This window comes from Hyalella azteca, unplaced genomic scaffold, assembly GCF_000764305.2.
Source record: "Hyalella azteca isolate HAZT.00-mixed unplaced genomic scaffold, Hazt_2.0.2 contig13343, whole genome shotgun sequence".
Lineage (NCBI taxonomy): Eukaryota > Metazoa > Arthropoda > Malacostraca > Amphipoda > Hyalellidae > Hyalella > Hyalella azteca.
The window spans coordinates 16211-28177 of NW_025943268.1; the positions used below are offsets into that span (position 1 = coordinate 16211).

Here is an 11967-nt window from a genome sequence, read left to right on the forward strand (position 1 = left end):
AATAAAAATGTTGCAATAAAAAAAATAACAGAGACTTGTAAATAATACAGAATTAGAGGCACTTTAAAAATGGCCTAAATCAGCGACCTACAAAAAGGAAATCGTGTCCAATAATAATGAGACGGGAATGATTGAGCTGTCTTTGCAATAAGGATGTGAAACTAGAGCACTATTATAAACACCAGCTGTGATTCATTACAAAAACCAAAATATCATTAGAGATCCGCGGGGCGCACACCCAATCTCTACCGACGCTCTAAGCCAACTGACGCGGTGAAGGATAGGGATTATAAGTCTGGTTTACGTCCACTTACATATTAAAAATCATGTGTACTCGAATAAAGTAAGTATTTCCAGACTCTTGAATACTCTCATGGAAATTTCAAAAGAAACAAAAGAACATTGCAAAATTTATTCAAATTTAATAACATGGAAAGTAGATCAATTAACAACAACTAAATAATTAATTCTACTCATACAAAATTACTAAATATATATTTTGTATGGTGTTTTCTTCGTTGAAAATTAGGACCCATCTGGCTACCTGCTGATTATTTTCGCTGATATAGCAGAATTTCGCATCTTGCTGCAGTCTCAAACCCGCAACTCGTAACTCCAATCAAGACCATTTTGCCACACCGCGACAGAATAGGTATTTTTTTAGTGCGATTCAGTTATTTAAAAATGCTTGTGAAAATCTTACTGCGTCGAAAAAATATAATTTCGTGAATCTTTATATTATAAAGTAATTTTTTTGGTTAATGGGGAATAAAGAAAACATAAAATTTTTAACTTTAGCGCCAGCACCACAATCTACCACACAAATTATTACATTGAATCTATTTAATGTGAACATCAGAAACTTCATTGTCAGTGCAGGAGAAACGAGCACACATGATATATTTTTAACGTGCACATATTTAGTTGAAAGGTCGAATGAATGAATATTTATTTAAATGGAATAACTGAATTATTTCTGTTCGTATTTGCATTTAAAAAATGTCGTTTAGTTAGACTTAGTTGTACGTTCACTCCCTCTTCCTGTTTATTCGTTTATTGTGCCTCTTCTTCTTTATATGTTACCCTTTCAATTTCTTATTCTATACCTATAAAACTTTAGCTGGACCTAATGTTGAGGAATGTATTCCTAATGATTTTGTTTGTCATATACAATTAATTTTTTGTGAAGAAATAAGTTATTAATTTTCTTCAAAAGTTTTCTTTAAAAAATGATTGATTAATACATCAGAAATAATTCAGAAATGTGCGATGGGATAAACGAAAATAAGAGTGTGAAGTGATAAAAGGTAATTCTGCATTTTATTATTGACTGACTAATGCTCGCTATCTGAACAGAGAATCCTTTTAAAAGAAACGGACGCAGCTATAAAATTATTCATCTGAAGCCAAGAACAGAAACAGGTCTTTGAGCATCACGGCTAACTTACCAGAGGTCTTTCACAAACTTTTTATTGAGGTGGATGTCTGAGATGATAATATGTGATCAGTTTTCTTTAGTCACATGAAGCGTTTCTTGTACAAGTCGTAATTACAAGCCAGGTATCACTATGAATTAATGACATCAATATAAAAAACAATTTCAGTTCTACCTTCCACTGCCCGCTCGCAAAACGGGATTACAAAAATATAATACATACTGTGTACATGTAAGAAAAACATATTTCAGATATTTTTTTAATCTCATCCTCTAAAATGAGCTGACGTATAAGAACTTTGAATGGATAACTTGCATAGCTGATGTTCGCAGTTTAATTCGTTCGATTTTGCAGGAGAGGCGTTTCTGCATGGGTGTTTGTGGGTGCAGGTCTTTTCAATGAATTTTTACCGTTCAACTGCTCTAAACTGAACTGAATCGAAACTTTTCATAACAAACAGTTTCGCTGTACCCACTTACATAATTTTAATATACGAACAATCAATAGAGCTTAACGATTTGAACACATTGACTCATTATTCATTAAACAGCATACTCGTATTTCACTCGTATTCCTAAGTCCTCCATTGCTAAGTTTTTCCTTCCATCGAACTTAGTACGGCACCTAAGTACACTTGTATCTTTACTTTTGTTAGATCCGCGAAAAGTACATCAAAATTGGCTAAATATATTTGCATATTCTGCCTCGCGAAAGCAATTAGTTTATTTAACTTGTTTTCATCGTTCCAACTTATTCAGGTTATATATGTTGCTGCACCACATTCCTGAGGTGTCCAAGTTGAGCTCACACCTCGGGGCAAAGTTTGAGGCGGCGGAGGGGGGGGTCCTAGCCCCCAAATAATAATAATAATAATAATAATAATAATAATAATAATAATAATAATAATAATAATAATAATAATAATAATAATAGCGGTTTCAGCGTTTATTAGGCCGTAGGCCTGTCGCCGATTCCTAACATCGCAGAACATTCACAGCATTTTGCGGTCTCGAAGGACCGCAATCGGCACAGCATTTTGCGGTCCTTGCCGATTCTGACCAGAAACTGGCGCACAGAGCTGGGGTCGAACCCGCGCCTCTCTGCGCCAATCTTGGTACTCTGAACTTAAATCTTTCTGTTTCTTTAATCTTTTTTTAATCTTTCTGTTCTCTCGAAATTTCCTCTAAAAAATCCATCTGATCACGGTAAACTTGAAAAGAATGTACTTTTTTCTCCGATAATTGTTTGCATTATCCTCGTATTACAACAAAAAAACATTCAAAGAGTTTTAAAGTAACTCCAAGTCAACTTTTAACTGCTGGGATCTCTTTCGAATTCTATTATGCATTTCTTAGAAGCGCAACTGCCATCCGTAATCAGTAGCCACAGTCTCTTGAATTGTTTAACATTTATTATAACTTGAATTCCATTTTTGTTCTGTAAACTCAAGTACAAACCATTTTTAGTATATTAATATTATTTTTTATTATATATTACTATTATTACCAGGTGGCAATTTTATGAGCGCTGGCAAACTCTAACGCCCAGTCTCAGTTGCACGATGCCTCAACACTCAGAGTGTGGCGTGTGACAATCAATACTCAGAGTGTGGCGTGTGACAATCAAATGTGACAATCACCACTCAGAATGTGGCGTGTGACAATCAACACCCAGAGTGTGGCGTGTGACAATCAATACTCAGAGTGTTGCGTGTGACAATCAACACTCAGAGTGTGGCGTATGATCGTTATAATTGTGCACAAATAGAGAGATCATTCGAACTATATAATCTACGATGTCATGAAAGGTGCAGCGTCCACTACATATATTTCAGTTTATATACAAGAAATTCAGCCATCTTGGGGTTTGTCTATTCCACTTTTTCGTAAGTCACTTGTGCTTCTGGGTATTTTTTTCATAAGTATATTGAAGAATATTTCAATTACACAGAATTTTCCCTTTCTTCTGTTCAAATATTAGTTCGTTGATCGTTCTGTTCACAGAATTAAAATAAACGATCATATTTAAACGAAGTTTATTGCCTTTAAATGATTAAGTTTCAAATGTTTTAATTATCCTATTTCGATTGTAAAGAAAAATATTACAAATGAATTGTACAAATAAGAAATGACATGCTACGTTTTCAAAGCCACCATTCCCGGCTTAACAAGTCAAAAACGAGAATAATTTATTAACAAAACAATTCCTTCAGTATATCATCAGTCGCAAGTAACGCAAATAAATCAGTTGGAGGCAATAAAAGTATTGTTCCCGGCTATGTTCTCCCAACATGAATAGCTTGTTCTGAGTAAGGACAAATAAAAGATTATAAAAAAAGAGAAAAAAATGTCCTTGAACGTGCAAGGCTACAAGAGTGAACTTCCCCAAACTGAAATTATTAGTAAGTTACGGTATACCTATACTTCTGTTACAGGCTTCCATTGAAAATCCAGCACTTTCAAAGGTTATGCTCGCATATTTTCGAAGACATTTTAATGAATGCAGCGAATTTTTGCATTCACTCTTCGTTCCTACGTAGTTATTTAGTAAACATTTATGTTTTTTAGCAGTTAATAAGCAATGAACACAATGCCATGACATACTACAACAATAATATGAACACACTGTTCTCTTGAACACAGCTCACTTGATCGCATTTAACACATTTGGGGCCTTTCACAAATTTTTTAATAATACAAAATGCAGTTTTCTCGTCGACATTCAGAAAGTTTTTTTGGGTTTGAATGTAAAAAGCTCCCATTACAATTAAAACAATAACGCTCGTTAGCCTCTAAAATATTTGAAAAGTGCTTCTCACAAAAATGATCAAGATTTTAATTCCATTTCGTAGTAAACATGTATCATGAGATCTCAGACTTGCTTCTGATTAATTTAACTGCTTTAGTTTGTCCTTTTTTCGAGCCAAGTACTTATGGCTTTTTAAACCTAATCTGTGAAAATAATTAATATTTTTAATGCTGCTCACCAAGCAAGACATGTTCCCAACAAGATTTATGAATGCGTCACCTGGAAGGATCTTCGATAAATCGAAATTTGTCGAGATTAAGCCCTTTAATGCCATTTAGCCACTATGAACGTCAGTCGTGATGTAATTACCATTTGTGTAGCAGAAAAAGTCGTCACCGAAACCCACAATATACTAAAAAATGTTCAATACGAAAATTTAATTAGTAGCATCCGGAGGAAATGGCATCCGTGAATTAATCGATCCGCGAAGTAGAATTGTGAGTAATGTCTGCCGAACAGAAGTCATGGTCCAGTAAAACGAACTAGCATTATTTGATTGAATTTACCTACTGTCACTGGTTGCAATTATACTTTTGTCATAATTAGGTTTAATATGGCACTGATCACAATAAATATAAAACACTTTTCGGTTTTTTTATCGTCCAAGATGAATTTGTGCGCCAGCTTCGTTGAGGTGGACGTGACCTAGAGGGCCCAATCCAATTACGGTATCACGTCCATGATGTCCTCCATGGTGTCCTCCAAATCCACCACCGTGTCCACCACCAAATCCACCGTGTCCCCCACCGTGTCCACCACCGAATCCACCGTGACCTCCACCTAATCCACCGTGTCCACCACCGAAAATCCGCCGTGTCCACCACCGAATCCGCCGTGTCCACCACCGAATCCACCTCCACGTCCACCACCAAATCCACCTCTTCTTCTGCCACCAAACTGGGGCTGAGCGCTCACAAACGCAACAGAAGCCACCAGCAAAATCTGCAACAAAATATTCATAGCGATAAAACTTCTCATTCGTGGAAGAAATTGTTGAATAAGTGAAGCTTAAATTAGATAAAATGATATGATATATGATAACATATTAAGTTATTATCTTCACAACTTTAATAAACTAAAGCAGACAAGTGGCATGCGCAGTAAGATTGTTCATATTAAGTTATTAGTGTTTTTGCGAGTTAAAGTGCTTCTAAATGTAAGCAACAAGTATTCAACGATCGTTATTTCATTCTCAAGGCCTCAAAAGTTTATTATTTCAGAGAGTAATCCGATATTTTTCATAAGTAGATAGTATGTCATTAGAATATAGAATAACATTGTGCAGTAGTGGAGCATCACAACTCACCACTAGTAGCAGCTTCATCGTGTAGTGGTGTGTGTAAGGTACACTAGATGCCTGAGAGAGTTAGAACTTGAGGAGCGATCCTGCTTGTTGATGTGGCGGTAGCAGCACAAGTGGTGGCAGCTTCGTCAGGGCATTTGCTTAAATAACGCATCTTGAGCACGTAGCTAATAACCTGTTTGTTGGCATGCGTATATACATACACTCCGAGGAAAACCAAGCTGCGGGATAAAACTCGGAGTTTAGCATATGTAGCCTTGAAAAAATTCCAGGAATTTCTGACTACGTTGCGGAAGTGAGGCATCAGAGGTAACGTTAACTGGGATTACCTTTTTGGTAACGAAGAGCAGAGCCATGCCAATTACGAGTAGTACGATATTAAGCGTCGGTTGCAGGGTTGGACGCGTTTTCAGAATCAAGCATTTAAAAAGTTGTTGAGAAATTTATGAAAAAGGCTTATTGCGTAATCTCTTTGTCGTTTTGGACTGGCATTTTATTTGCGTACATTTAATTCGAATGGAAAATCTTCACATGTAAGTAACTCAAAACATGCAAACATAGATCGCATAATGAACTAAATATAACAGGATTCGACAATAGTCATAATGTAGGTACTTGATAGTAGTCTAAAGTTAATGCGGGTAAAGATTAAGAATTAAATCAAGAGACGAATAATAATATTATTATATGAAGAATGAGCTTAGAGTAATAGCAAGCTTCTAAATCAATCGTCTTTTTTAAGTAGAAAATTCAATTGCATTGAAATACTCGAATTTTCGGTGGAACGGGTTTGTTGAAAAAGATTTTGCAATTGGAGAAAATGAAGTCAAGAATATCAAATTCACACCCAAACGTCCAATAATGCCAAAAATTTCATCCTTTAAAGCTAAAAATGTACCTCCCAAGTTATTTTGAATAAGTTTTCTCATTATATTCTTAAGTATATGTACCTGCTTCGGCGGTACATATACTAAAATTGGAACGATACAGAGAAGATTAGCATGGCCCCTGCGCAAGGATGACACGCAAAATCGTGAAGCGTTCCACATTTTTCACGAAAAGTTCAAGAATCGGTAACAGGCCATGGGCCTACTTCTTCAATGCCGACACTTCTATTCTTGACGACATCAAGTAACGAGTCTCGAGCTACAGTTATCTGCATGGCCTCGTGTTGATACCTATAGAGCCAAAGCGGAAGAGAACTTAAACTTCTAAATCAACGGAACTCTCGGTAAATTTCCAATCTTTTCAACAAGGACAAATACAGTGTTATTTTATTCAGACATGCAATTTTTTAGTGTATTCTAAAATAAACTTTTCAAAGTTAGCACCCTGCACTCCTGAGTTTAATATATGTGCGTAAAATTCAAATCAGTCATTGAAACTTTGATACAGTGAATTTACATTTCGTTCTAGAAAGGTTTTTAATTTGGAACATAAAAATTTTGATTTGCTGTGGTTTTCATGTCTTTCATGTATAGTTATTCCATCAAACTTTTAAAAGATTCATTCATGATAGGCGGAAGCAAATAACCGAGCATTCAACATCATTTAATCTATCTCTAAACAAACATTCGCTTATAAATAGTTTTCAGTTGGTATTAAATGGCATTGAAAATGTGAATTGCCAATTTGTTTCAAAATATTGCACCTGTATTTAAACAATAAAGCACTTGACATTCAAGGATATGTCGACCTTCCATTTAGTAATCGGTGTGTACATAAAATAAATATAGTAATGAAACCTGTAGACAGATATGTTAATAATATTTATCATTTCAATAATAATCATAAGATAAAATTTAATCAAAATATTCCCTTTTATGTGCAGTCGTAACGTTGTAATTTAAAAAAAAATATAACTCAATACTCACTGCAGTGAGTGATAGCTAGAAAGCGCATTCTCTCGTTGACGAAAACGTGAAGTCACGGACGGACAGACGGACATGGCGAGAACAATAGTGCATTTTATCTATAAAGAGAAAATGCGCTAAAAACGTATGAGAAAATGCGCTAAAAAGTGTGCCTCGATCGTTCGCAATGTCGCCACGTGTCCTCGTCGCGGAGGCCAAACTTCTGTAATGATCATCGGTGAGGTCGTCAGGTTTGGGTGCCAGAACCTGTTTGTCATCCTCACTTTTTACGCATCCTTAGTTGCCATACTTGAACAATATAATTTTTGTGACTCTGGAATTGTATTGGTTATTGAATTTTGCTTAAGTTTGAGAAGATCTACGATGTGATGATTTGTATAGGAGTTTGTCTAACCTCCCCCAAACCGGTAGACTGAAAATATTTAACACAAGTTCATTACGAACATTTTTACCAATTAGTACGCTGCCTCTAAGGGTTTATACGTCCTTTCGACCGGCGACTTAGAAGGTCGTCAGAATTCTTTCCCAAACTATCTTCCATTTATACTGTTTTAACAGAGGTTCTTAACTCGAATTTAGAAACCTTCAGTTAGAGAAAAGATTGCGGGTGCAGCAATGAAAAAAAAACGTTTTACACAAATTAATTAATGCCGAAATGAATAGAACTTTACTCTGCTTAATGGTTGTTTCAGAATATTTGTGTAGACATGAAAAGTTGATGTGAATGCCGGAAAAATTTATATCAGAAGAAATGGCTTTTTGTGAGCATATGAGGATATCAACCGACGGCCAGTGATGGGCATCGTTATGCTGGCAGGGTGGACATTGGTGTACATCGTTATAACAGAGCTGGGATCGAACCCGCGCCTCTCTGCGCCAATCTTGGTACTCTGGGGCCATACTTTCAAAATTCGCTAAGTGAACGTAAGTACTTACGCACTATTTTCTTGTCTATGATTGGTGGACTTTGCTTGAAAGGCCGTCAATGATTGGTTGATGAACTTACGATCTCTTAACTTTTTTTGAAAGTATGGGCCCTGAACTGTAACCACTGGGCCACCCTGCCATTGCTGGGAAGGGTAGACATTGGTGGACATCGTTATGCTGGCAGGGTGGACATTCGTAGGCATTGTTGCACTGGCGTCAATTCAATAAATTGCTATCATAAAACTATGATGGAGTTCTAGAATTGTGTCTACGGATGATCAATAGAGTTGATATCAATTTTTGCTGTAATCGAAGAATTTATCAATGGCAAAATGATTATACTTCTTGATATTTATCTATTAATATCGGATTAATATTCTCATTAGATTGGATTAAGAAATATTTGTAGATTTTTTGTTATAATATCTAGTTGTCCCACTTCTCGTCACTGGTGGCAGCGAAGGGGGTGTTTAAATATTTTTGAAAAAATTGTTTCTCACTCTTCTTTACGTCAATCAAAACCTTTTCCTACCAAGAATCAGATGGCAACTACTTCTTCTAGTAATGAATTGCTTTAAAATAACATAATAATACCGAGGAGTCTGCGATGCTTGGTACATGTTGCCGTGTCTCCGATTCTCGCAATCACTCTGCTACCTTTCCGGTTTCGACCAGTATTTTCCTGACCAGTTGCAGGTTTCGAAACCCCTCAACTTGTATCCTAATCTTGACGATCGTAACCACTCAGCCACCCAGAGCTTTAGCGAGATGACGTAACGTCTACGAAACAGACGATGAAGTGTTGCGGGTGCCCTCAGTTGTAAAATGTACTGGCATCAATGTACAATATACAGACATCAATGTATAATGTACAGGCTGTATTACGTGCGTTTCTCCTTTCACTCAAACTTTCACTTCCATAGATCGTTTCAATAATCCCGCTCATATTTTTTAGGGTTCTTCGCACTCTTGATGTTCCTGCGTCAAAGAGAACTTTCTACATTTGGAAAGGGCAGATTTTATCTTTGTAGGAAATATAACAGATTCGAAAAAAACAGGCGATCCATTCATGACATTTCACTACTAATTACAGATGCGGTGTAGAGTCCGCCTGGTCATGTATGCATTTTCTGCCTCCTGAGAGGAGAAATATCGATGTTGAGACTGCAATGATTCCAAACAGTGATAATCGTGCCAGTATTGGTAAGTGATTGTATTCATGGTAGAACGTGAACACCTTCGTGGTCATAAACGAATTTTAGTGAGCTATTCTTGGCTAAAATGTTTGCCGCCAAATGCAGGATAATCAGAATAAGATTTGCAACATTTGCCACCCGTAAGCCACTATAGGTCTCAGAGATCCATCGTTCATAGCATAATGTGTGATTACATAATGCCTTAATTACTAAGACATTAAATTTGCTGCAATGCTAGCTACATAAAAATTAATTTAGTGCTTTGCTGTGACAGTACCGTACCCTCAAACGTTATCACGAAACGTTTAGGATGGTTAATGACATAATCTGTTTGAATAATTGTCTTGTAGTCTAGTCAGTGCACGCACTAACGGTAGAGCTCATGTGCAGTGACACGTCGAAAACAAAATCTGAAAGTAAAACGACTGATGGATATTTGTTACGCAATATTTTTGTATGTATGATTTATCTATCATATTTCATTCATTGCTGACGAATGCTTCGCCAATTCATTCAACATGAATCGTTGTGAGAAAAATGATTCGAAAACCTCGATGAAAATGAAAACGACCAAACTAGACTTTTCACGAAACTTTTGGGATTCTATTAAAGATTGTGTCAAATAATTCAATTATTACGACTGTTATTTCAAAAGAAAAATAATTGTATCATTCAACCCGTATTCTTCTAATCAAATATTTTATATATACATTCGTTTTATGCGGTATAATTTTCGACGTGCGACGCAGGCTCTACAGTTAAATTGCAATTTTGTTCTACTGTATAATCAGAGACCTTCTATACTTCTGCGCCACCCTAGTCAATTTGCCTTTCAAGATATCCCTGGCAACGAGTATATGCGTAATTAAGGACATGATGCAATGTTATTCTTTACTATGGCGGAGAAGTAAACATAGTTTTATAAACAACAGATATATTAGTCGTATTCTCAATAGTAATTAAATCTAAACGGCAAAAAGTCACTATGCCTGGCAATGAGGATATTAGAATATCTGTAGATGAAGCATAAAAATATTCAATTAATTCTGTATACGTTGCGTAAGTAAAAAGTCCTCTTCAGTCGCGGCGCGAGCAGCATGAAATTTTTAATCAGAGTGACGATGCAAATCAGTCACTCTACATCTGGAATAAAATACAAGTTACATCAATTGTTGCCAGAAATTGAATATTGTTACGAGGTTTTGACGAGCCCGTTACCCTCAGCGCTTGGCCGCCTCAGATTTAATGCCTCCAAAAACGACGAAGAACATTCATTGTATATTTATAAACAATTCTTGTTTTTTATCGTTATCTAAATATGAGAGCCTTGAGTATAATTAACTACAGATTTAGTTCGACTAATGATATTAACCGAATCCTCCATGTCCACCATCAAATCCACCACCGTGTACACCGCCGAAGCCACCAACGTGTTGCCCGCCACCAAATCCACCATCGAAGCCACCACCACCACCGTGTCCGCCACCAAATCCACCATCGAAGCCACCACCACCACCGTGTCCGCCACCAAATCCACCATCGTAGCCACCACCACCGCCGTGTCCGCCACCAAATCCACCGCCGAAGCCACCAACGTGTTGCCCGCTACCAAATCCACCGCCGTGTACACCGCCGAAGCCACCACCAAATCCACCGCCGTGTACACCGCCGAAGCCACCACCAAATCCACCGCCGTGTACACCGCCGAAGCCACCACCGTGGTGTCCACCACCAAATCCCCTGTGAGGCAGAGCGCTCACCACCGTGGTGGAAGCCACCAGCAGACTCTACAAGTAAACATTGGTTTCAACATCATCATATTCATGTTTTAACATAAAATTTCTCTAACCTCCACGAGACTATGGAGCCGACAACGGAACGTTCATATCTTCACTTCGCTACAGAAAATACTAAATACTTTTCAAAAATTTTGGACGGAAATGACATATACTTAGTATAATGTTTTAATCCGAAAAAATGGCAATTAATGACAATCAATCTTTAATACGATATTATTCTGAAAACATGGCAAACTCATTATTTACTAATGCTCGAAGCTAATGTTGAATGCATTGCCTTTCTAATAATAGAAATGATACACTAAAAATTTACGGTAACATAAAATCGTTCAAAAATATGTATCACTACTCACCACCAACAGCAATTTCATTTTGAGCTTCGTTTTATTTGGCGTTCGTAATCGAGGGCTGCAGTGATGAGAGAGGCACGCGTCAGACATTCACGTGCACAAGCAGCGTCTGACCCAGCCAAGCATGACACGGCTCTTTATATAGACTGCGATTTGGTCGTGATGACACAGGTGTCCTGTTATCGGTCAAATTTGGTGGTGATGACACAGGAGGCCTTTTTCTTCGGTCAAATTTGGTCTTGATGACACAGGTGGTCTTTTTCGTCGGTCAAAT

General features: G+C 37.1%; 1 protein-coding gene and 1 non-coding gene across 2 annotated transcripts; one reads left to right on the forward strand and one right to left on the reverse strand.

Moving 5' to 3' along the window:
- Positions 1 to 3454: 3454 nt before the first annotated feature.
- Positions 3455 to 11801, reverse strand: LOC108667248 (acanthoscurrin-1-like). Its single transcript, XM_018154251.2, has 3 exons — positions 11697 to 11801; positions 11040 to 11331; positions 3455 to 5186 (listed from the first exon to the last, which is right to left on the reverse strand). Exons 1-3 carry the CDS (start codon positions 11781 to 11783, stop codon positions 4840 to 4842), a joined length of 726 nt encoding a protein of 241 aa, XP_018009740.2. The 5' UTR covers positions 11784 to 11801; the 3' UTR covers positions 3455 to 4839.
- Positions 6494 to 6600, forward strand: LOC125178864. Its single transcript, XR_007157050.1, has one exon. It is a non-coding gene; the product is annotated as a U6 spliceosomal RNA (small nuclear RNA).
- Positions 11802 to 11967: the final 166 nt, after the last annotated feature.